The sequence below is a fragment of the Xenopus laevis genome, chromosome 1L (assembly GCF_017654675.1).
Source record: "Xenopus laevis strain J_2021 chromosome 1L, Xenopus_laevis_v10.1, whole genome shotgun sequence".
NCBI lineage: Eukaryota > Metazoa > Chordata > Amphibia > Anura > Pipidae > Xenopus > Xenopus laevis.
In genome coordinates this window covers 203,715,337-203,742,366 of record NC_054371.1, presented here as the reverse complement: position 1 = coordinate 203,742,366, position 27,030 = coordinate 203,715,337, and the positions used below count along the sequence as shown (strand labels likewise).

Here is a 27,030-nt window from a genome sequence, read left to right as displayed (position 1 = left end):
TATGGGTGTGGATGGATTGGGGGCCCTGGTACCAACAGTTATGTCTCTGCCACCATTTTCTAGATCCCATTTAAAGCTCATTCATTAGACATAGTACGAAGTCAACATGGGAATCCCCAGTACCCTTTATCAATTATTCACCCAGTCAACCCTGGGCCAAGTAGATGGCAAACTGTCACTCCTCACATCATCATCATTGCACAGTCTGCCAGTTAATGCTGGGGTTGGTAGAAGTTGCAGGGTGATAAACTAATTATTTGGGAACAGTTACAAAGCCTGGTGTGTGAAAGAGGAAGAGGCGGATCTCACATATTTAGAAACGTGAGATCCGCCTCTTCCTCTTTCACACACCAGGCTTTCTAACTGTACCCAAATAATAAGTTTATCACCCTGTAACTTCTACCAACCCCAGCATTAACTGTCCAAGCGGAGGCTTGCTGAGGGAGCAGGTGGCACAACTCAAGACTGTTGACACTCAGCGCTCTAAAAGCTTCTAAACTCACAAACATCTTTGTGCATTTCCCCTTCAACAGTTGCTACTGCCCTACAATGTATGTAGCCTCTAGCAAACTGTAGCAAAATGGTTCTGCCCAATTTTACATTTGGTGGTGGGCTTACATTGTTTAAATTGCATTAATCCTTTCTCCACATGTAAACGTAAGTGAACATTAAAAACACTGAAAACCATATGCAAGTGTAAACTCTACCAAATCACTTTCACTCTCTTACGCTCTTTCGGACACACTCAAATATTCTTTCTTTTTCCATGTAGAGCTCAAACAAGTCACTGAAAATTAGAAGAAAACCTTGTGAAAGTGATTTTGAAACCATGAAATTGATCAGCAATGGAGCATATGGGTAAGTTATTGGAGTGCCAGGTGATGGTTGCCTTTGTGCTGTTTTTGTCTTTGTATTTGTGTTACTTTAAACTATTTCAAAAGCAAGTCCTTAAATCCACCCTACTACTCCCTCAAATGGAAGGCCACTTGTTATAATGAATTGAAGAAGCTTTACAATCTAACAAGGAAAAAAATGTCCCCTTCAAAAAAAAAATCCATGAATTATAGAAGTTGATTGATTTCATGATTTGTGGAATTTAGGCTCTTCCCCCTTCATTTATTCCTAATGTACATGCATCACAGAGGTCCTGTGGTCTCTGGCTCCTGGGGAAGCCACTTGTCCTTTATGTAGCAAAAGGGAAGGGCCGAAAGCGCTAATCCAGATTAGGAACCTGTGCTTTTTATGTCCACCTCTCCCAATACCCTCAACATGTTCTTCTCATAAGTAAAATTGCTGTAGCCATTTGGTGTTTTTAAATTATTTAACCTCCTTGGGCCAATACGTGGCCAAGTAAATACCCTATAGGATTCCTTTTATTATTTCTTGAAAGGTTTTGGCAGCATTTTCATTATTCAGCATTCAGAATTCTATAAGTACTCCACTCTCTTCTTGTCCTCCCTTAAACGTTTTCACCCCTAATCACTCTAAACTTTAGTCTACAAGTACAGAATTAGATGTGAAATGTATTTTGTAATATTTCTCCTTTGATATGTTTGTAATGAAATGAAAGCTTTGACATCAAGATTGACTTTCCATTTTTATATTGCTGCATAATTGTACATTGCTTTTGTTTAGTAAGCAGTCTCTGCTGGTTTATAGGTGACACAGCCTATGAAACTGTTCATTATAATATGTTCACATCTGGGTGGTTTCTATTTTTTGTGTAAGCGTAGCAACTTATATGTCATTCGTATATTGAGCATCGATGAACAGATCATGAAGCAGCTGTGTGTTTATTAAAAGGGGTGGTTCTTTAATTAATAAACGTTGAGTTCTGATGTCAGAAACTTTGTAAGGATATAATTTACATTGAAAGCATTATGGTATTTCAGTTAATTTATAATCTGTAATAGACGAGTTAGTCCCAGCCATGGTCATCCCTTTGTAACACAGAAGAGAAGAGATTGCATCAAAAACAATGTATTATGCTGGCATCTTAGCATATCAATCATTTTATCTTCTGTCCATATTTATCAGGAGTCTGTGAAAGAAGCGCACATCCTTCCAAAAATGTGATGCCACTACGGTTGAAAAAAATTGCCATGATATCAATAAAATTAGGTGGAAAATTAATAAATAATTTTGAACTTTTAGATCCAATTTCAGCCCCTGCTGGCATTATATTGGATATGTTTAAAGCCCAAATGGTTTGCATAGATAGTAGCCTTCATTTTCATGGGTGCCATATAGATTTATTCTCTTGAAACTTGACTTAAATTTGACACATTTCATGTTTTTTTTGCATCGTCATTATAATTCATCATCTAAAGCATCTAAAGCTCAGGGATATCGTTCCAGGCTGTTCTGCTGAAGTAGCCAGATGCTCCTGGGCAGATTGGAAATATTGGAAGTGTAATGTAACCAGACTGAAGTGTTATGGTGTACATTATTACAACAAATCAAAGATTGCAGAAGTAACAAAGAAGTCTGGACAACTGTAAGATCTGAGCATCCCATTGCTGAGTAGATCCCTTGCCCTCTGCCCGTTCCAACTGTTGCGGTGCATAAAAAAGCAGTTCATTTGTCTTGTTCTATGTATTTAAGTAATTAAGCAATATTTATATTTTATAAACTCTGAGCACATAAGGGCACTCAGGTGTGGTTACAGCCTTTATGAGCCGCATGATTTTGTAGGCGTGTGTGTGAGTTGGTAGAAACTGGATTCACAGTCTAGAATTAATGGATTATTGTTCAAACCTGATGATGAATAATTGCTGCATAATGCCAGGTACAGTGGCATCGTTTTACTCGTTCTGCTGCCAAGAATCGTGCAGTGCTTGTTCAGCGCTAATGAACCAGTGTAAAGGCCTGTCCAAACGGAAAAAGCTGTTTTCATCAATACACAACCCATAATATCACATGCCTCATCTTTTCAGAGAAAATGTGTGTTTGAAAATGTACAGAAAATGGCTAATTTTACTGAGAAAAAGGGGATCTGGAGTATTTGATTTATGCTTTTTGTTTGGTATTTGTTGTACTTCTCTTTCACACTTGACTTTTGATTCTGCATCAGATTTATACATCCTACAAACCCACCCACCCCCAAAAAAGTATGCAAATTTCCTAAAATTGATTGAAGCAATAGCAATCAGAAATAAGAAAAATGAACATGAAACACCATCATATGTTTGGGGTTTTTTGTGGCATTTATAATGCCCTGGCCTTACCTTAAAGCTCAGATTCTTGCTTTCAGCCAGAGTGATTAGGTACTTTTGAAATTCGGGGTATTGTAGTCTGTTCTCCATTTCAAACAGTGAACCCCAACCAGTGGCCCATGAGCTACATGTTGCATCACCAAGCACTTTGATGTTGCTCCCAATGGTCTCAAAGCAGGTGATTATTTTTTGGATATTTCGACTTGGAGAAAAGTTTTGGAGGCTTAAAGGCGAATTCAACCCTTTAACAAAAAAACCCTACCACCCCACCCACGTACACCCCTCTCCCTCCCCCCCAGCCTAACTGCCACCCCGGGAAAATGCCCCTAGCTTTTTACTTACCCCTTGGCACAGATTAAGGCATTGGAGTTGCACGCAGCCATCTTCCGGGTCTTTGATAAGCTGAGACGGAGACCAGTGAAGCGCCGCATGCGAAGTTGGAGCAATTTACCGCTTGTGAGAACTGCGCATGCACCGAAATGAACGGAAATTGCTGAATCGCCAGAAGAAGACACGAAGACCCAGAAGATGGCTGTGGTGAACTCCGATGCCTGAATCTGTGCCGAGGGGTAAGTAGAAACTTAGGGGCATTTCCCCGGGGGGGAGCAGTTAGGCTGGAGGGAGGGGGGTCTACATGGGGTGAGAGTACGGGGTTGTTTTTAAAGGGTTGAATACGGGGTTGTTTTTAAAGGGTTGAATTCTCCTTTAAAGACAGTGACGTAACTACCGGGGGAGCAGGGGGTGCGATTGAGCCAGGGCCCGCACCCCCTCAGGGCCCCCAGGCAGTTCGCGTGCCACTGACTCTGGCGGCAAAATGATGTAGGAGGGGGGCGGGGGCCCGGCTGCACGTCCCACGCCAGGGCCCGCCCCCCTCTAATTACGTTACTGTTTAAAGACCATGTGTACAACTAAACAGACCCACCTGTAATCTACCAGTCCACATAGGGCCTACCAAATCACCAATTACAGCCTTCACTGGGCCCCCCTCGGAACTTTCATGCTTGTATTGCTCCCAAACTGTCTTTTATATTTAGATTTGATCGAGTGCATCGGGCCACCCTGCAACAAAAATCTTCAGAGGGGCCTGGCGCGTACTGATCCCCATCCTCCCGCCCACTTACTGTCCCGCCCATGTCCCACCTCTGCTCCGCCCACTCCCTGCCATGACTCTGCCCACTCCCGCCACGACTTGCGCCCCCCTTCCTTGCTGGTAAGAGAGCGGCTGGGCAGGGTTTTCATATTAGCCATAGAGAAAACATATCCCACAGGGTCTGCTTCCTCTCTAGTTATGCCACTGATGGGGCTCACTGGTAAAAAAGGTTGTGGACCCCTGATCTAGATGCAACTTGGTTGTGGTCAGTGCAGACAGATAGTGCTTTATTCATGGTACGTTTTGGATCACAGAGGCTGGCTGTAGTTCTACCTGCAATGCAGGGGGCTAAATTAAAAAAAAAATGTCAGATTGTCCTGCAGGTAGTAAGGTTGTTATCCTGCAGCCATCTTTAAAAGGGAAATCACTTGTAGTTGTATATTCTCAGTTATCCCGATTGGGAGGTGGCCTGGGAGTCAGTAGAATGAGGCTAAGCAATGGCGAAACTCTAGCTGTAGGGATCACTTTAATTATCAACCTCTTTAAGCAGCAGCAACTGCAGGGATCTGGTGGCTCAGGCCAGCTTTGTTCCTTAAGCAGCGTAATATGTTAATCTTTGGTCTGAGTAACAAGCTTACAATTGCTTTGTGCTACATGTCAGGGGGAGCATCAGCTAGCCATGGTCAATGTAAAACTTTATATGCTGTGTGTGTATTCTTCATAAGAAATAAATTCAAATACTTCTAGTACCTGCATCCAATGGGTTAATGATATTTTGAGGGCATATGCAAAATAATTGTCATGATTCATGCATTCTTTTCTCTTCGGAATCAACATCCATTAAGCGTGCAATTTTGTATGCAAATGGGAGAAAAATTGCAATTCATTTTCCGAATTTAGTTGAGGTAATCCGTGAAAATATTGCTCGCAGGCTTGTCACATGTGCGGGTCCCACAGGATGCGTTCCTCTCATGATTTTTAACTAAATTAAGCTGGCGCCGCTTTCTACATTTTTTAATTGTGAGCAACGGATGCTTGGATGAGAGAGGGCTTTTTTTTCCCAGAGTGCTGTTGTCCTCAAAGCTGCTTTCCATTCTGCAGAATGTCACTGCTACAATGTGTTTTCACAGGCATTTGAGCAGAACAATGCGAAGTATAGTGCCGATTCCAAACGATGGTTTAGTTTTGCATCTCATTCCCACGCGTTTTGTCTCAGAACATTTAATATCCAGATCAGGGTTGACCTTTATAAGGAATGTGAAAGATACCTGACTGCTCGCTTTTATCAAGCCTGTACTTTGTAACAGTGCTATCTTGGCATCAGCTTGAACTGTGTTTAATCCTAATGTTCTCTCCCACTTACAGCATGAGATTTAAACCAGGATCTGGGGATTCACTGGCTTCAAGGAACAGCCATACAAAATTACGCCCTTCTTTTATGTCAAAAATAAAATGAATGTTTCCAGCCTTTAGGAATTTTTATTTAAATTTTATTACAGTGTGAGGATTTGAAAAATACAAGGATAAGCCTCTCTAAAGAATCACGTTTTAAAGCAGAAGAAAAGGTGATCTACATTAGGCATCCCTCCATTCACTTACCTGTTACCCCATGATGGTGCACAAACCTGTGGTACTTCTAAATGAGCACAATGGAGCAATTGTCTTCTTCTGTTTCTTCGCTCTTCAACAGCCCTGGGCTGGCGTGTGCAGAGAAAAAAAGCCAGCTTACAGTTTCATTCTATTGAGCATATGCACCCGATGTGAAGAATGAATAATTACAAAGACAATTACTCCATGGCGCTCACTCAGAAGTAGCCCAGGCCAGTTCAGGTTTCTGCTCAGTGTCGGACTGGCCCACCGGATCCAGGAAAACTCCCGGTGGGCCCAGGCTTCAGTGGGCCTCTTGCTTTTAACCTTTTGGCCTATTTCGTGGTCATTCCCTTTTTCTTTATGGGAAAAATTGCTTAATAATGTAATAATATATAAATAAATATAAAAGACTAGGAGAAGAAAGAGGTTGGATGAGGAGAGGAGGTATAATAGCTTGGAAAGTCGGCCCATGGTCTAAGGTTTTCTGGTGGGCCCCTGGCATCCCAGTCCGACACTGTTTCTGCTAACAGGAGCACCAGCCTGGGGCATCAGGTAATAGATTATAATCACTTGTGAGTGCTTAACATTTAGCACCCCTAAGTTATTTAACCTTTCCTTTGCCTCTAAGCTATCGTTAAAAGGCAATGGGATTGAGAGAACACCATGATGGAAAGTATGAATTCCAAAGCTCTAGCTTTGAATGTAACTAACAGCTGTGAATGTCAGTGTCATTAGTTGGAATTATATCCTCAAAGCTGTTGTAGAAACGGCCACAGTGACATGATAAAGAAAAAGCCATTGTTAATGTGTATAAGTCTGAAACAGACATTGGTTATAGACTGGTGACAATCACTAGAGGAGAAGGCCAATTAATATACAGTTACTGTAGTCATTAAGGGATCTCATAAGAGTGAATCAGATTTTGGTGGCATCTTACAAAGCCTTTTTAGATATGTGTGTCTCGTTTGCTTTAAAGAGTGAATCTTCCACCTCAAAATGAAAAAGTTAGAGGTTGCTTGAATGAATCTTCCATCTCCTCCCAGATGGAGGTAGACTGAGTTATAGATAGATGGAGGTAGACTTGAGTTATAGATAGATGGAGGTAGACTGAGTTATAGATAGATGGAGGTAGACTGAGTTATAGATAGATGGAGGTAGACTGAGTTATAGATAGATGGAGGTAGACTGAGTTATAGATAGATGGAGGTAGACTGAGTTATAGATAGATGAAGGTAGACCGAGTTATAGATAGATGGAGGTAGACTGAGTTATAGATAGATGGAGGTAGACTGAGTTATAGATAGATGGAGGTACACTGAGTTATAGATAGATGGAGGTACACTGAGTTATAGATAGATGGAGGTAGACTGAGTTATAGATAGATGGAGGTAGACTGAGTTATAGATAGATGGAGGTACACTGAGTTATAGATAGATGGAGGTAGACTGAGTTATAGGTAGATGGAGGTAGACTGAGTTATAGGTAGATGGAGGTAGAGTTATAGATAGATGGAGGTAGACTGAGTTATAGGTAGATGGAGGTAGACTGAGTTATAGGTAGATGGAGGTAGACGGAGTTATAGGTAGATGGAGGTAGACGGAGTTATAGGTAGATGGAGGTAGACGGAGTTATAGATAGATGGAGGTAGACTGAGTTATAGATAGATGGAGGTAGACTGAGTTATAGATAGATGGAGGTAGACCGAGTTATAGATAGATGGAGGTAGACCGAGTTATAGATAGATGGAGGTAGACCGAGTTATAGATAGATGGAGGTAGACCGAGTTATAGATAGATGGAGGTAGACCGAGTTATAGATAGATGGAGGTAGACCGAGTTATAGATAGATGGAGGTAAACCGAGTTATAGATAGATGGAGGTAGACTGAGTTATAGATAGATGGAGGTAGACCGAGTTATAGATAGATGGAGGTAGACCGAGTTATAGATAGATGGAGGTAGACCGAGTTATAGATAGATGGAGGTAGACCGAGTTATAGATAGATGGAGGTAGACGGAGTTATAGATAGATGGAGGTAGACGGAGTTATAGATAGATGGAGGTAGACGGAGTTATAGATAGATGGAGGTAGACGGAGTTATAGATAGATGGAGGTAGACGGAGTTATAGATAGATGGAGGTAGACGGAGTTATAGATAGATGGAGGTAGACGGAGTTATAGATAGATGGAGGTAGACGGAGTTATAGGTAGATGGAGGTAGACGGAGTTATAGGTAGATGGAGGTAGACGGAGTTATAGATAGATGGAGGTAGACGGAGTTATAGATAGATGGAGGTAGACTGAGTTATAGATAGATGGAGGTAGACTGAGTTATAGATAGATGGAGGTAGACTGAGTTATAGATAGATGGAGGTAGACTGAGTTATAGATAGATGGAGGTAGACTGAGTTATAGATAGATGGAGGTAGACTGAGTTATAGATAGATGGAGGTAGACTGAGTTATAGATAGATGGAGGTAGACTGAGTTATAGATAGATGGAGGTAGACTGAGTTATAGATAGATGGAGGTAGACTGAGTTATAGATAGATGGAGGTAGACTGAGTTATAGATAGATGGAGGTAGACCGAGTTATAGATAGATGGAGGTAGACCGAGTTATAGATAGATGGAGGTAGACCGAGTTATAGATAGATGGAGGTAGACGGAGTTATAGATAGATGGAGGTAGACGGAGTTATAGATAGATGGAGGTAGACCGAGTTATAGATAGATGGAGGTAGACCGAGTTATAGATAGATGGAGGTAGACCGAGTTATAGATAGATGGAGGTACACTGAGTTATAGGTAGATGGAGGTAGACGGAGTTATAGGTAGATGGAGGTAGACGGAGTTATAGGTAGATGGAGGTAGACGGAGTTATAGATAGATGGAGGTAGACGGAGTTATAGATAGATGGAGGTAGACGGAGTTATAGATAGATGGAGGTAGACGGAGTTATAGATAGATGGAGGTAGACGGAGTTATAGATAGATGGAGGTAGACGGAGTTATAGATAGATGGAGGTAGACTGAGTTATAGATAGATGGAGGTAGACTGAGTTATAGATAGATGGAGGTAGACTGAGTTATAGATAGATGGAGGTAGACTGAGTTATAGATAGATGGAGGTAGACTGAGTTATAGATAGATGGAGGTAGACTGAGTTATAGATAGATGGAGGTAGACTGAGTTATAGATAGATGGAGGTAGACTGAGTTATAGATAGATGGAGGTAGACTGAGTTATAGATAGATGGAGGTAGACTGAGTTATAGATAGATGGAGGTAGACAGAGTTATAGATAGATGAAGGTAGACCGAATTATAGATGGAGGTATACTGGTCAGATGAAGATAGTAGAGACAGTAACTATGAACTATGCTACTAATTAGTATTATTTTTCTATCTCTCATTCTAAGAAGACATTATTATTGAATTCCATCATGTAAGAGATTTTGAAAAAACACCTTCAAAGGTTTTATAACTAAAATTATTATTTAGATTTTCTTGCCAGCTGGATAATGATGGGAAAATACTAAAAGTCTAAAATAAATAAAACTTAATTTGATATTTTAATTCCTCCGCATCTTTTTCTAAACATTGTACAAGACGTTAATAATTTTTGCTGTCTTAGCTGTTGAGGGAAATGATTTCCAAGGCTTTCATTTCATGTCTTGCTTTAATCAGCCAAATAAGTCATTTTCTGAAGCTAGTGCCTCTCTGTCCGTCAACTCTCGTCTATACTTCTCCTCTTTGGTGGTTTCGTTCCTGTGGCTTTGCAGAGCAACAGCTGCTTGGAGAGCTCAGTTGGAAATTTGGCATAAAAGCAAAGGAAAGAATTATTTAGTTGCTTTGTGATTTATTTGTTGTGGGTTCAATATTTTATTATTATAGCCCCACTGAGCTGGATCGTGAGTGGGGAAAGCTGGGGGGTGTCTATTAATAGATATTTTTGTTCAATACCTGAGATAATTTAAATGTAATTATGTTTGCTGCCATTTGTGATAAGTTGACTTTCAGTTTGTCCACACAGATTAAGCTAAATCCATTGTTTAGAAGTAAAATCTGGAATTTATGCTTAAATTTATACTTAAATACTTTGTTTTTAATCAATATAACTACATTTATGCAAAGGTGCACAGACTAGCAGAAATACAATATAATACAAATGCTTACATTTGAATTACACAATGCAAGTTAATTTGACAAACCACCTTGAATTCCTGTAAAAATAATTGTGTATAAACTTGCAAGTGGAAAATTCTTGAAGAATCATGATTTATGTAGAAATATACTCACTAATGCCTATCCAGTCTCAATGTTTACATTCTTTTTATGACTTTGTTCTCCCGTAGCAGTAGTTTGGTTGGGTTGGAGGGTTATCTTGAACAGGATAAGATTTAGTGTGCGTACTTTTAGGCTTTTGTTTGATATTGCTGGAATAAATATGGTGGTGTCTGTTAAGCCTTCTTTTATGTATTTGTCATTTCATGTGCTAAGTATGCCTAAAAGGTCTATAAATCCAAAAACCGCAGTCACTGTGGGGGTCTGACTGTCGCTCCCTGTGATTGTGAATGTCTTTTTGGGATCCCAACATGCAGCATGTTATTCCGTAGGCGACCTTTTGTATTATTCGTCTTTGTATAATTCTGTTTGTTCAGACCAACACCCAAACAAATGTAAGAGACGTTCTTCTTCGCTGACCAACAAAAAATTTCCATCAGGAAAGATACTCCTCAGTCACAAGTTTATTAGTCTAAACTGGCCATATATGCCAAGGTAGTCAGACAGTATGCCGGGGCTGTATTTTTGTCCATCACTGGCGCTAATCTTACTCCCACCACTCCCTGATGAGCCAAATTCAAATTCAGATTAGGGTACACCCTCTCAGCACTGCTGCTGGATTAAGTCACAATGGTCTGGCAGGTGGCTGCTGGTTTTTTTCCCCCTATATAGACACCCAAGGGCCCACCTCTTAAAGTTGGTGGCCTAGGGTGGCTATAAAGACATGGTTGTTTCAGACCCGAGTGCTCTGTATTTAACTTACCGGCGGAGGGGGGGGGGGTCACATCGCTATGGCAGAGAGTATAATTAGACACTAGAAAAGCTGTAATTCAAATTTAAAACCAAATTTGGCCATATGTGTGCTTTACACACATCGGAAAAATTACCCTCATCACTTTAGTCTCACAATTTTCTTATGCAATACTTACGGGGGTTATTTACTAAACTCAGAATTTATTTGTTCTGGGTTTTTGGGGTTTTTTTGTCTGGTTTTTTTTTTTATTTTATTTTTTAATTCAAACTTTTTGAGATTTATTAAAGCCTGATGCTGCAAAAAGCCCAATTCCAAAATTCCACCATCTCAGACTTGCAGAGGTTGTGTATAAGTCAGTGGCAGAGGTCCTTATCCTATTTTGACGTTTCAGTGGTCTGCACTGGAATTAGCCCAAAAATCTGGCCATTTTGGGCAAAACCCCCCAAAAAATCGCTTGATTCAGATTTTCACTCGATTTTATTAAATCAAGCTTTTTTAATAATAAATAAGGTAAAATTGGGTATTGGAATTATATTGTGGTTTTTCTATTTAAAAAATTAGATAAATTCGGATTTTAGTAAACAGCCATCTTAATGTACAGTGTATTTGCAATCATTGTACTTAGGATAACACAGCATAAATGAATATTTCATCATACACATACATTTATGCTATGTGTTTGCCTACACTTTATACAACTTCTGGTACTCATGGTATGTTCAATCACTCCTAAGAGTTGGACTATGAGCTGAAAACAGGTCAGTCATATCTAATGTAAATCAGTGTTGGATTGGCCCACCGAGATACCAGGAAAACTTCCGGTGGGCCCTCTTGCTTCTAACCGTTTAGCCTATATCATGGCCATTCCCTATTTCTTTATGGGGGAAAATGCATAATAATGGAAGAATATAGAAAGTAGATATAAAAAAACTAGGAGAATAAAGAGGTTGAGTGAGGAGAGGAGGAATAATAGTTTGGAAAGTGGGCCCACGGCCTAAGGTTTTCTAGTGGGCCCGTGGTCTAAGGTTTTCTGGTGGACCCCTGACATCCCAGTCCGACACTGATGTAAATACAAACCAGACTTCTGAAAGTACCAAATCTCCAAAGCTCAATTCCTAAGCTTCGCTTAGAGCCACATCGTGACAACTTTATGACCCCAAAGCTAAAATAGACAAACAATGCTTTTGTTGGAGACCCTTCTGTGTGCTGCTTTAAGACTGGCACTAAATATCACTTGTGACAACTTTAACATAATCAGTACTTTACTTGTCCTTTAAGATCCCTAATGTTTCCAGTTTCTACAGCACCTACTGTCTTGCTCATCTTGAGGATCAGTACTTGTTTCCTTCCCTCAAATAAAGAATGTTTTATAATGAAAAAAAAAGAAGAGCAGTTTAAAAAAAGTATGCTGTCATGTTCTGAGCACTTCATTAAAATTTCATGATCTTTTCCCCCTCGCTAGGGCTGTTTACTTGGTTCGTCATAAAGAAACCCGTCAAAGATTTGCCATGAAGAAGATAAACAAGCAGAACTTAATCCTCAGAAATCAGATTCAACAGGCGTTTGTGGAGCGAGATATTTTAACGTTTGCAGAAAATCCATTTGTTGTCAGTATGTACTGTTCTTTTGAGACAAGGCGCCACTTATGCATGGTCATGGAGTATGTGGAAGGTAAGTCATCGTGACATGTTTCAATGGGCCTCCTCTCTTAGATTATGTGAGCTTTGTGCAATTGACACTAAAATGAATGAATGAATGAATTCATAACTTTGCTCTCCTTCAATCCAAAAACTATTCGTTGCTATAAAGGACAAAGTAGACAGACTCCCATAGAAAACCCTTTTCTTGGTTGTGCTGTTAAAAAATCTTTTCTTTTTTGCAATTAAGAACCATTTTATCCTCATCTTCAACAAGCTGTACATTATAAGGCTGGTGTAGTCTTTTAGTACTTGTCAAATACTATATATGGAATAGACAATAAAAACTGACAAAAAAAAACTGTTAAAATAGAACTCAGAGCAATAAAGAATGAAGTCTCTTAATAACTACACTAATCTTCATATGCACCATGACCCTGCTGAAAATGGTTTATTAAGCGAGCTTTATATACTTGCTGCCAAATTGTGGGTGCATTAGTAACATAAATGATTGGTTGCATAAGCCAAACGTTCATGCACAGGATTCATGGACGTTATAGGGAGTTTAGGAATTTTGTATTATGCCTCTGGTTGATTTCTATACCACAGCTTTCTAAGATTTTAAGATATTTGTTGTGGGCCTTATATGGGATATATGTCGGGAATATGGTGACTAATGCTTCGTCCATGTCCATTTTTGCTTTAGGTGGAGACTGTGCTACCTTGCTAAAGAACATCGGCCCACTGCCGGTAGACATGGCTCGGATGTATTTTGCAGAAACCGTGTTGGCTCTGGAATACCTTCATAACTATGGAATCGTGCACAGGGATTTGAAACCTGACAAGTATGTATAAATCCAATTTATTTATTGTCCGATGTTGGGTAGTTAAAATAAGAAGCATGATATGGGGATGAATTTGCACGTATCCCATCTCTGTACGTTCTTAGGATGTACCAAATTCACTAATTTAGGATTTGGCCAAATCCCGAATCCTTTGTAAAAGATTTGGCCATGTACCAAACTGTATCCGAACCCTAATTTGCATATATTTGGCGGGTAAACATTTCGGCTTGTTTGTATGACGAAAAGTCACGTGATTATTTGGATTTTGCTGAATCCTGCTGAAAACAACAGAATCTTGGCAGAATAACAAACCGAATCCTGGATTTGGTGCATCTTTAGTGGAATCTAATCGTTTTTATTATTATTTTAGTAAAATATGTGAAAATGAAGAGAAGGGATTTTACAATGAAATATATATTGTGTCCTCTCTTTGTCTTGTTCACCAACGTTGACCCTCAGTTTTTTCTCTGTCTAATGATTTCATACCCATTAGGGACACTGGGTAGCTTCAGCTGGAGGGGATACCATAAGTGCATCAAATATACCAGTTAGTTGGCCGTCCTCTTGCTGTTTCACTAAAGCTACCAATACCCTCTGATACTTATAGTTCCAACAACACTTTCTGTCCCACGGAACTGCTTTGATTCTGGTGCAAGGGATACATCCTTCTTTATTTTACCCCAGTGATCCCCAACCAGTGGGCAGCATGTTGCTTATCAATCCTTTGGATGTTGCCCCCAGTGGCCTCAAAGCAGGTGCTTATTTTTGAATTCAAGGCTTGGAGACAAGTTTTGCTTTCATAAAAAAATCGATGTGCTGCCAAACAGAGCCTCCTGTAGGCTGCCAGTCCATGTAGGGGCTACTAAATAGCAAATTACAGATGTTTTGGATGCTTGTGTTGCTTCGCAACTCAATTTACATTTGGCTCCTGGGTAGAAAAGGCTGGGTGATCCCTGCTTTACTCTATAATAGAACCTATGTCCATCACAGAGTAATGAAACATGCACCACCTGCCTGCAAGACAGTAGCATCTACTTGAGACCACTTCTTGAGTTTTAGGTAATGGTAAAGAAAATTGTTTGTGGGTAGTGATGGGCGAATTTGTCCAGTTTCGCTTCACCACTAATTTCGCAAAATTCGCCCATCACTATTTGTGGGCTTCACCACAAGGATGGATTTGCTTTGCTTTTCCATGCATATGCCATGCAGTCATAAAAGGTGAAATTGTAGTTCCCCTTTTTTATTTTTGGCTTTAGCTGGCAACCATGAGACAATGGAAGGGAGAACTTAGCCATTTCCATCTTAATAAAAGAGAGAATGAGTTGTCTCAGCCCCTGTGCCTCTACATCGGAATATCTTACCAACCTATAAAGAGTATAATTGAAAGGACATAGTTATTCTATCAGTATGGCTTAGCTGTCTCATTGTGAACGGGGAGCTTAGCAGGACGGAATAAAAGGGCAAACGACAGACATATACTGATTGCTTAATTACTGTTAGCCGATATCAAGATGAGAAAATGAATGCTCTTATGGGTGCTGCAGTTGACATGACACTTGATACCCAGCGATGTACTGTATGTTTAATAAATAGGCATCCTCTTGAAAAGAATCAAGGATATTATTTTTGTCTGAAATTTCCATTGTGAAAATGTTTCCAAAGGGCAAATCAGGGTGGTTTGACTGTTCATCTTCCTTTTGGCTATGCTTGTTTTATTTGTATTTGAGCAGCACTTTTCTTGCCCTCCCCATTCAAATGAAGGATGAATGTGCTTAGCGTGTAAGCAAAACCCATCAGTTTATCAATTTACTGCACATTAGCAGAAGGGAAGAAAAGGCTTGTCTATTTCTGGCCCATTATTTATAATTCCTGTTTCCTTATTCTCCGCTACATTTATGCTTTGTGTAATGCAAGCCTAATCAGCCTGAACTGCGTGAAGCCGACATGAATCTTTGCTATGTATGTATCTGGATTCATCTTATGGAAATACTGCAATGTATTTTCTGTTTTTTTAGTTCTACACTGACATTTTAATATCTGCCAGCGTATTTAGGCGTCTGCCTCTGTGCCTTTCGACGCTAGACAGAAAATCAATCTTTAAGCTTGTAAACATGAGATTTCTGGATTATGGCAACCATCTTATATATTTCACCTTAATTTACAGCCTACTGGTTACATCCATGGGGCATATAAAGCTTACCGATTTTGGACTTTCGAAGGTGGGCCTTATGAACATGACTACTAACCTTTATGAGGGTCACATTGAGAAGGATGCCCGAGAATTCCTCGACAAGCAGGTCAGATCGTGGCTTCACTTTCGAATGAATACCTTTTCAGATTGCTCTTTGGTATACGAAGCTGTTAAGATCTTAAATCGTCAAGAGTAAAGCTCAATTCCCTTAAAATCAATATTTGGTTTTTAGCATGTCTTCTCTAGTAAAAAAAGTTACGACCAGGCCTTTGTTCAACAGCTGATTGTCACAGTAAGCACATGCAGGTGGGTGCAATGAGGATCTGACCACAAAATGCATAATTACAAAGTCAGGAAATCCTCTGCACTCACCCGTGGGCGAATTCAGAGGATTTCTTGTCTTTGTATATAACAGTAGGGGTAGCAGACCCTGTGTTTTCTGGGTGCCCAAGAAATTAGAGAGATCAGTGGGGACCAGACCAATATACATTTTGATGGAGTTTCAACAACCCTATCTTTTCTGTGAGGGTCCTAAAATAAGTTTGCTGCAAGGCTAGCTTCTACCTATATAACTGTATATTCTTCCAAGCTTGTTGTATATTTTGCAGATCTTTGCAGTGTTTTAATGAGTTAAAATTGAAAAAGAGGGGGCTAGCTGTTTTGTTGTAACTGTCCTGTAAGTGCGCTTCTTCTTTCCTGATCAGTGTGATGCTGTACATTATATGATGGCAAGCTACATCAGTCATTTTATGTCAATCCAAACCATAAAAAAACTTAGGCAGTATTTTTGGCTTGTCTGATATATGGGGGGTGTACAGAAAATCAAGGGAGGAGTGTTCCATTGGGCAAATTGACGGGATGGCACCAGAGCATTCATACAATGTCTACTACGTCATTTTTGGCTTAAAGAAACATTCCTATAGTTTCTTACAATGCACTGCACTCTGTAGATTCACCTTGCCTCTTGGGGTGTAAATTTCATGCAAAGCATCCTGGCCTGCCTCTGTAGGGTGATAGTATATTAGTATGGTGCTATTCCCATCTGGAATACATGAAATGATTTAAACCCATTTGAAGCAGACCTTTAGGGAAAGAACCCAATGTCTGAAGACTAGAGTTCATGGTTCAAGGGCTGCATCCAACTGGTTGCATTAAAGGGATACTGTCATGGGAAAAAAAATGTTTTTCAAAATGAATCAGTTAATAGTGCTGCTCCAGCAGAATTCTGCACTGAAATCCATTTCTCAAAAGAGCAAGCAGATTTTTTTATATTCAATTTTGAAATCTGACATGGGGCTAGACATTTTGTCAATTTCCCAGCTGCCCCTAGTCATGTGACTTGTGCTCTGATAAACTTCAATCACTCTTTACTGCTGTACTGCAAGTCAAAGTGATATCACCCCCTCCCTTTTCCCCCCCAGCAGCCAAACAAAAGAACAAAGGGAAGGTAACCAGATAACAGCTCCCTAACACAAGATAACAGCTGCCTGGTAGATCTAAGAACAACACTCAATAGTAAAAAAAACCCGTGTCCCACTGAGACACATTCAGTTAAATTGAGAAGGAAAAACAGCAGCCTGCCAGAAAGCATTTCTCTCCTAAAGTGCAGGCACAAGTCACATGACCAGGGGCAGCTGGGAAACTGACAAAATGTCTAGCCCCATGTCAGATTTCAAAATTTAATATAAAAAAAATCTGTTTGCTCTTTTGAGAAATGGATTTCAGTGCAGAATTCTGCTGGAGCAGCACTATTAACTGATTCATTTTGAAAAAAAAATCATGCAAGGAACTATCTCCTTAGTATTTAAACATGGAGCTTACAGAGGTCCCTTTCTATATGTCCTTGCCTATTTACATATTTTGCAGTGTACACAATGGTGCTGTATAAATGTCATCCTAAACTAACTCTGGCCTACACTAGATGAGATTGCGAACTGCAATCTGCCAAATATAGCCCAATATAGTTTTTTTTTTTTGTAAGACTGATGAATATAAAGCCGAGTTGTGACTGAGGGATGAGCCTATACGTCTCTATAGAGTGCTTTGGAATTTGTGATGCATTGTACAATTAAGGGTGCTAAAATCTTAGTTGCGGTCCATTTCCTTTTCTCATGCCTCATTACCATTTGTCCACAATCTGTTCCTCAATGGCTTGGATACATCCATCTGAAATGTAACATGCTCTGATTTACTGTATCTGCTCTTTGCCTGGGTTCCTCTATGTGTTCATTTTATCACACTTAAAATAAACATCTGTTCCAATATAGAACTATATAGTTCTTTCTCCTGAGTATTAAACCATGTGTTTTCTTGGCTTTTAAATGTAAATATATCAATGCCAAACGCCAAGGGATAATGACAATCAAGAACCATTTTTCACGTGAAACTGAAAAATTAAAATAGCAAGGAAACCTGTAGATAATGAATGTTTTGTTTGCCTTTATTTGCCCAGATCATGTATAACCACCCACTGCCCCTGTGTATAAATCCTGTAATTAAGCCGCACAATCCCATCCATCAAGTCAGAAGTCTCTGCCAGCCTCCGTCACGGGCACAAATTAGTTATTTTGGGGATTTGGCTTCATTTTGAACAAGCAATAGAACCTTCAGTGAGCCTGAAATAAAATTCCCAGCATCCTGCTGGGCTAGATCAGTGGTTCCAGGGCGCTGGGGTTGTAGTTCAGCAAAGCAGGGGTGAAAGACATTGTCTGCCTTTAGTTAAAGGGTCCTTTATCTTGACATTAATCTTCAATACGATGCAGTAAGGACAGTGGTAATTATCATTTGTAAAAATAAAACTTTAGCTTTGTGAATATGCTCTTTGCCTGTGGGGGTCCGTAACGTTACTAAATTTAACTTTTTATGTATAACGCCCCTGGAGAACTAAACCCTCAAGAAAATTGGTAGAAATGCTGTGGGTTTTTTTAATGAACTTACTGCAGTAGCCCTATAACAGGAATGTTCCATGTCCACAGCAGCTCGACATATTGGATCTTGTTAGGCCATCTTTGGAGTGTCAGTGATGCTGCACATGCTCAGTGGGCTCTGTTATGTTTACAGTAAATGCATTTTTCTAATTTTTCATTCTTCTTTTCAGGTCTGTGGCACCCCTGAATATATAGCTCCTGAGGTAATACTACGGCAAGGTTATGGGAAGCCTGTCGATTGGTGGGCGATGGGAATTATCCTGTACGAATTTCTTGTTGGCTGCGTACCCTTTTTTGGCGATACACCAGAAGACCTTTTTGGCCAGGTTATAAGTGGTAAGTTAAAATCAGAAAGCAGTCATGGGTCTGAAATGAAGGATACCATATGGGGAATGGAGTAGGCTCTAAGTTTGTGCCAGTGGCACATTCCCAGCAACAGGTGATGCGGGTGCATCACCATTTGCATCATAAGATCTTTAAGTACAGGGCACCCATGTACTGTTCATTGCACCTTGCGCAGGTGCAATTGGTGTCCAGCTGATTAAGCATTTAGCACTCTACCTTCAATAGGTGCAATGGCAATGGTGCAGTAAGGAATGATTTTCTGAGCTCTTTAAAACATCAACATTTACTCCTTTTCAATAGAAATGAGCTTTTGTGCATATGTATATTATTATTTTTAATTGACTGTTGCTGTGTAGTGATTGCGGTCAAGTAAGTTTCCCCACAGTCAACTGTGTATAAAACCCCAATGGCACTATTTTGCACTTCCGTATAGTTGTACTTTGCACCGATCAATCCTTTCTGCCTCTTGTTCTTCATTGAGCACAGTATTGATACCTGGGAATCCTGGAGCTACCACCCTGAACCAGGAGGTGGTCCCAGGGTTCCAAAAATGGCCTAGAATCAATCGCCACGCTGCAGTTTAGTGAAATACACGCATGGCAAATGCCAGAAATAATTCTGAGTGCAATTGCATCCAATGTGCAGTGAAATGCGAGCACAATTACACAGATTTTAATGCAACGGCTGCATCTGCATCAGGCACAACTCTCTATGGCAAGTGTAACAATGCTGGAATACTGGAGAAGATGCTGCATTATAGGATTGCACTTGAAATTGTACTTTGCTCACTATATTTAGAGCAATAAATGACCCCTATTGTTTTTAATAGAAAAAAATATTGTTTTATGGTTTACTTTTCAAAATAGCAGAATTCCTCACTCAACTTCTTTCAGTGAGGGTGATGAAACATGGGGAGCTTTGTCATCTGCAGGAAGTTGGGGCCACCAGGGTGGCAAAATGACCAGAAATGTGTCAGTGAATGGGAATTACCATGAGTAAAACATTTTGAAATATATAAGAGAAACCCTTTTAAGCTGTTAAATCTGACTTCCAGCATTTATAAGCTTATTGGCTGACCCCCTCGTTGTTTAAATGAATCGCCAGGTTTCCTAAAAAACACAGGTTTGTCACAAAAAAGCCGCTAAATAAAACCCAATGGATGGAGTTTTCTTAAAGCGATACCGACATGTTCCTATAAAAATCATAGGAATCGGTCCATATCTAGGAGGTGCTGTTTGCACCTTTCAACTAAAAGCCCCCCAAATCCACCCCAGCCCCGCCAACCTTCATTAACCCAACCCTGCTAAATGATCTTCTGTTGTTCTGCAGCCTATGGAAGGATTGCTCCGCCCCAGCCCAGCGTCACTGAAGCAACACAGAAGATCAGTTAGTTGTGTCAGAGGGTCAGGTTAATAAAGGTTTGCGGGGCTGGGGGGGGGCTTTTAGTTTAAAATATTCGGCGTGCTAGATATGGACACATTCCTATGATTTTTATAGGAACGTGTCGGTATCTCTTTAAACGAGCGAATGTGATCAATAGTGCAAAGCAGGAAAGGAAACAAACTGCACAGATTGTTAATGGCTTCATAGAGGGTTATTACAAGGTAATGTTATTTAAATAACAGATGTTCTTCTTTCATTTAAAATTCAATAACCTTTCAGGTCTAAACCTGCAGGCTTGACCCTAAGTACCGTTACGCAGCTTGTGGCAAAATGAAATGATAATTAAACAAAAGCCCCTCTCTCCCTACCTGCTGTTTCTATGAATTTCCCAGCGGCACTAGAGGCAAAGACTGTGCCAGCGAGTTACTCATCATAATGGCCTTTGTGTATCACAGTGCAACGGCATTGATTTGCCAGCCTAGTCCAGGGTAAATATTTTGCTGGATTTGCAAAAGTTATTTCCTTTTGGATTGTCCAAGCAAAAACAATAAATCTATATCTTGGGGACTGGGAGTTTATACTGTGTATGGAATTGGGAATCAACATGAAACTAAAGCGGTTCCCCTTTCAAATACCTTGCGGCAGCCATGCATATTCATGTTTTACTCTCTAAATCCTATTTAACCTGGCTCAAACATTGGTGCCAAGAGAGTGTGCCAGTAATTCATTATTCACGAGGTTTCATGCAAACGACTTGCTGTACAATTATATGCATAGGCGTATATATATATATTTATTTGTAAACATCTCTCTTATGTGCAGAAAGAGGGGCTGAAGTGGATCAGTACCCTTTTCTGTGTCATCCAGATAAAGGATCTATTATGCAGAATGCTCGGGATCAAGAAAAGGGGTCTTTTTGTAATTTGGATCCCCATACCTTAGGTCTATTAGAAAAAATGTAATAAATAAATAAATCTAATAAACCCAACAGAATTGTTTTGACACCAACATGGATTCATGTAGTTTAGTTACCATCAAGTACAGGTATGGGACCTGTTATCTAGATTGTTCAGGACCTGGGGTTTTCCAGATAACAGATCTTTCCATAATTTGGACCTTCATACCTTAAGTCTACTAGAAAATCATGTAAACTTTAAATAAACCCAACAGGCTGGTTTTGCTTCCAAAAAGAGTGAATTATATCTTAGTTTGGATCAAGTACAAGGTACTGTTTTATTATTACAGAAAAAAAGGAAATCATTTTTAGAAATTAAAATGGAGTCTATGGGAGACGGCCTTCCAGAAATTCAAAGCTTTCTGGACAACAGGTTTCCGGATAAGGGGTCCTATACCTGTACTGGATAACATGAAACCATGTAAAAGAGGAACCAATGCCGGCAGTAACAGTTAAATACCATTTAGGAACAGCTTAGACGCTCTTGTATATACAAACTTGTATGCTTTTAGCTTAAAAGGTTTTCTTTATTTAAATTACCACTTGTCAATGGATTATATGACGCAGAAAGTAAGACTATCCCCAAGCGCTGCTCTCTCACATGTGCCGTATGTTTTTCTTTTCTCTGAAACTGATCCAAAATGAATGCCATCTTGAAATTGTCAGACCTATAATAAAAGTTAGCAGCTCACAATCCATTGAGACCAGGGATATTGGCGCTTTACTGTATCCTTTCTAAATAGCATGTGTTTCATATTACAGCTTTATGCATATATATTATATATATATATATATACAATATATATTCACACATTAATTGGATGCCTGAAAAATCTACTTTACTTACTTTATAAAGCGGTGGTTGTTGCTCCAGCTGGTTCTTTTTTTGCCTTCATATTCTCTGTTTGTGATAAGCTTCATCTCTTCTACTAGGATTCACGTCTGTGTTTATATTAAATAATAAACAAATGCCCTCTAAAATAACGTTTCTGATATCCGATTTTAATTTTGATTCAGATGAAATCAATTGGCCAGAAAAAGAAGATGCTCCACCTTCTGATGCCCAGGATCTGATTACATTACTGCTCAGGCAAAACCCACTGGAAAGAATGGGAACAGGTAATGTATATTGCATTGTAATGTATTTTAAGTATTTGAGTATTGTATATATATCACGGACGCAAAAGTGAAGGGAAGCAGATGATATTTGTTATCATTCATTAGCTATTAAGAAATAACAAGTTGGTGCTCCCCACTGGTTTGGAATATTTCAGGGTAGAAAAGGGACAGATGTTGTTTAAGAAGGAAAAGAATCTGAATTTTCTTTGACATTCTGTGTTCACTAGGGAGTGTCTGACTTTATGTTGGACTGTTAGTAGCAATTGCCCCTGTAATATAGGAACATTTTAAGGAAGAATGATTTTCACAGTACACTGCATTCCTTTAAAGTGGAATAGCCACCGGTCTCTGTGCTCTGAAACGGAGCAGTTACCCCAACAAATACCTCGCTACCTGTGTTCTGCAGCACTGTATTCATGGGTGGTGGGAGCAGGAGAAGCTTAGGCCCCGCTTCTAACTCTCCAACTGATCGCTAGCATGCTCGCCAGGTTAGGGAGAAGCATAGAATGCAGGCTGCAACAGGGAAAACAACCAATGAGCTACAGGTATGGGAATTGTTATCCAGAGCTACAGGTATGGGACTTGTTATCCAGAATGCTTGGGTCCTGGGTTTTCTGTTAGATCATTCAGTAATTTGGATATTCATACCCGAAGTCTACTAGAAAATCATGTAAGCATTAAAAAAAACCCAATAAGCTGGTTTTGCCTTCAATAAGGATTAATTATATCTTAGTTTGGATCAAGTACAAGCTACTGTTCTATCATACCTCCCAACTGTCCCGTTTTGAGCGGGACAGTCCCTCTTTTGACAGCTCAACCCGCCGTCCTGCTGGAAAGTCCCTAACAGCCAAAAAAGATACAATGTTTTTAACGTAATTGGCTCTTTCAATTCAGAGAGCCCAGAATAGATACTTAAGATACATTTGTAACAGTTTAAACAAAAAACATAAAAACTACAGAAATGTGTTCAAACTTTCATAACCTAGCAAATTTTGTAAAATGGCCATGATAATTAGGGGGTGTGGGTGCAAAAAGGGGCGTGGTCAAAAATATTTTTTGTCCCTCTTTCCGTTTCCAGAATGTTGGGAGGTATGGTTTTATTATTACAGAGAAAAAGGTAATTGTTTTTTAAAAATCTGGGTTATTTGGATGAAATGGAGTCGAAGGGAGACGGCCTTTCCATAATTCGGAGCTTTCTGGATAATGGGTTTCCAGGTAACAGAGCCCATACCTTACTTACGAAAGTGCTTACTTTTCCCTATCTATGTGCAGTCCAGAATTTCTGTTCATTTCAGGGTACAGATTGCTGCATTTTCTTTGTTTTTAAGCAGTTTCCAAACGGCTGCTTTTGTGGCTGTGAGCAGAAATCCTAGCACACATTTATTTCAATGTTCTCCTAAGAAATATTTATTTCAATGTTGAATAGATAGGTGAATGAGGGCCCTTTGGAATGATTGAAAACAGCCCCTCGTTGGCCCAGCTCATTTAGCCCTGTGTTCAAATGGAAGCCGGATAGCTCTCAGGATGCCGGAATAATAGATATATAACCATCCTACCAAAAATAATTTGACACACTACCCAGACTTCATTAAACAACAATTATGCAAGCGCAGATTGAATCTTAACTGAATGATTCGCCAGTGATATTCATAGGCTATGACAGCTTAATTACAGAAACATATCATTTTTATTTTCATGTTGTTCTGTTCTCTCCGTTTGCCCTTGACCTCATGTGCAACAATCTTAATTAGTTCACTCTCCCCGTGTTATTTTGTTTTTCATGTCAGACTGTCAAATTGAGGTTGTACTTATCACCATTCGAATCACAATCCATTCCTGCTCAAGCGTGCTCGCCCCGTCTCGTGCCTCGGCTATGGAATGCTTTAAAGGGCAGAGATGTTTGACAACCAGGAAAAACATGGTTAACGATCGGATGTGTCACCGATGTAACAAACTGCCTTTATATAAACAGTGAAAGTGCTGCACTTCCATTTAGTTTCTGCACCTTTATACTGTATAACTGAAACTGTTATTTAAAGAACTATAATTTCTAAATCAAGTTTTATTGAATACAGTGAGCCATGGATTAGCCTCACTTATGTATTCCATTTTCAACAACTCTAAATAACGGAGATAGCTATATACCTTTAAGGGCTGAGACACACTCTCACATTCGGAGAGATTTAGTCGCCAGTCGATAAATCGCCTCTTTTTCTGGTCGACTAATCTCCCCGAACTGCCTCCCGAGGGCTAGAATGTAAACAAAGCGCTCTGAGTGCCATCTCGCCGTCGATTTACATTCTAGCTGGCAGGAGGCAGTTCGGGGAGATTAGTCGCCCTGAAGAAGAGGAGATTTGCCGCTGGGCGACTTATCTCCCCGAATCTGAGCTTGTGTCTCTGCCCTTAAAGAAAAACTGTCAATCACAACCATAACAAGGAGACGTCACAGTGAACCGTATGGAATGCTGCTTTGTGTGAAATATTGTCCTTACATTGCGGCTGGTGCCACACGGGGCTGATTCTCGACTTGCGGAAAAAAATAGGGTGAGAGTCGACTGATCCACTGGCATCTATGCATTCCTTTGTCTGCACTAGCTTATATTAAGGCGGGTTAAGGTCTGATAACACAGTATTAATAATAAGTATTTACAAAGTATAATCTCTTATTGCTTGTTCCCTGGTAAAAAACAAAAAACCTTAGTGAATCTAAATATACCTTTTGTAATGGCCTTGAGAAGGCCGTAAGATTTGTATGTTTCAGACACAAATGCATAAGGTAAAAATCTGTCATCGGTTTATTGTCCAATGATTTTTATAGCATCTTGTTTTCCATCCAAATATTCAAAAAGTTGTAATGAAGGACAATCCAGTCTGTTTTTTTTCACCCTTCTGAACATCGGTGCAGCATCAGCTCCCGGTTTTATGGCAGCGACCCTGATAAGAATGAATCCACATGTCATATGGTACTTCTTATGAAAAAAGTAATTACCCAAAAAGTGTCGAATGGCCCATGCCCAGATGTTAGTATAACATGATTGTAGGATATGTTTTCCATGAATCAATTATCAATTACTCTTGATCTGAAATGCCTGTATTTCAAATTGGAGTAGGTGCTCTTAATTGTAGAAAGTCTTTCCACTTAGGTAAAAGTGCATTTTGTACTATTAGGTGGACAGTATATTAAAAAGACCTTTTCAGCACAAGATTGAGCACCTTATTAGGATGCTCTTTATTAGGATGTCCTTATGTTGCACACGTACAAGTACTTATGAGCTAGAACCTCAAACCATTACTTTGGTTTTTTTAGGAGGTGCCTATGAAGTTAAGCAACATCCTTTCTTCTGTGCCCTGGACTGGAACAGTTTATTAAGACAAAAAGCAGAGTTCATACCTCAGCTAGAATCGGAGGACGATACCAGCTATTTTGACAGTAAGTGCCAATAAGTTCACGTCATTTCTTAATTTTTATACAGTATTTAAAATAAGGAAAGGATGTGGGCACAGCAGTCTTGTCTAGATGTGAACCATGAAGGCAAAATTACATGGTTAAGTATATTTGATTCTGTATACATCTGTGTTATAGAGATGATGTACTCTTGTGCTCCTACACCAGACATGTGGAATGTATAAAAATCGGTAAAAGGTGTATAGTAAATGCTCCATGTATAGCAATGGCCATAGCAACACTCATACTGGAATGGAAATAATTACTTTAAGTACCCCATGTCATACCTTATGTCATAATTATATCTGATTATGCATAATTAGTCCCAGTACAGGAGATTCCATCTGTATTCAAACTATTCTCCTCCAGCTCTCTGTTAGTTAAAGGGGTTGCTTTTTTTTATTAAATCACCTTTTTGTTTTTTTTGTATGTTTTTTTGTTCTTTTGCATTTGTATTAAAGCACCAAACCAAATCTTTTCCTCTGGCAGCACGGTCTGAGAAATATCATCACATGGAAACGGAAGAGGAGGACGATACCAACGATGAAGATTTTAGTATGGAAATCAGACAGTTCTCTTCAAGTTCCCACAGGTTTTCAAAAGTATGTTTCCTAACTAGGACACCAAATACGTTTTATTTTGGCACAGCTTGTATTGTTCAGGTATGGGACCTGTTAGCCAGAATGCTTTCCATAAATTGGATCTCCATACCTTAATGGTGGCCATAGACGTGCAGATTTACATTCACATTGGATGAACGATCGTTCGGTGCCATCTCCCGACCTGCCACTAACCATTCCGATCAAATAAAGTAGTAAAAGAACAGATCAGCTGATGTTCTGCCCCTGACAGCAATCGTACGAAAGTTATGTCCGACAAAGCTGGTGACAGTCTCCCACTGAAAATCGTACGATCGGCAATACATGCAGAGATATTATCGGCAGCCGACAGAAATATTCTAACCTGTCCGATCGTCTGAACGAGTGATCGCCATGGCACGAAAAATGCCGGGACTCTCCACACACTGCCCGAAAATCATACTAATCGAAGATTTGTTTGATCAAATCTTGATATCTATGGTCAGCTTAAGTCTTCTTAAAAAGTACTTAAACATTAATCAAACCCAATAGGATTGTTTTACCCCAATAAGGATTAATTCTATCTTAGTTGGGATCAGGCGCATCCTACTGTTTCATTATTGCAGAGAAAATGGAAAATCGTTTTTCAAATTTTTACTGTAATTTGGAGCTCTCT

General features: G+C 39.7%; 1 protein-coding gene across 6 annotated transcripts in view; it reads left to right on the top strand.

The window, feature by feature from the left end:
- The window catches only part of LOC108695735 (microtubule-associated serine/threonine-protein kinase 4-like), a 360,023-nt gene that overhangs the window by 314,507 nt on the left and 18,486 nt on the right, over positions 1-27,030 (top strand). For all 6 annotated transcript variants that reach the window (XM_041569085.1, XM_041569088.1, XM_041569100.1 and 3 more), the window contains 8 exons: positions 773-858; positions 12,392-12,600; positions 13,273-13,411; positions 15,576-15,708; positions 18,700-18,865; positions 22,230-22,331; positions 25,639-25,761; positions 26,266-26,378. In XM_041569085.1, the coding sequence (XP_041425019.1) occupies positions 773-858; positions 12,392-12,600; positions 13,273-13,411; positions 15,576-15,708; positions 18,700-18,865; positions 22,230-22,331; positions 25,639-25,761; positions 26,266-26,378 (1,071 nt within the window). The remainder of the gene's footprint in view (positions 1-772; positions 859-12,391; positions 12,601-13,272; positions 13,412-15,575; positions 15,709-18,699; positions 18,866-22,229; positions 22,332-25,638; positions 25,762-26,265; positions 26,379-27,030) is intronic.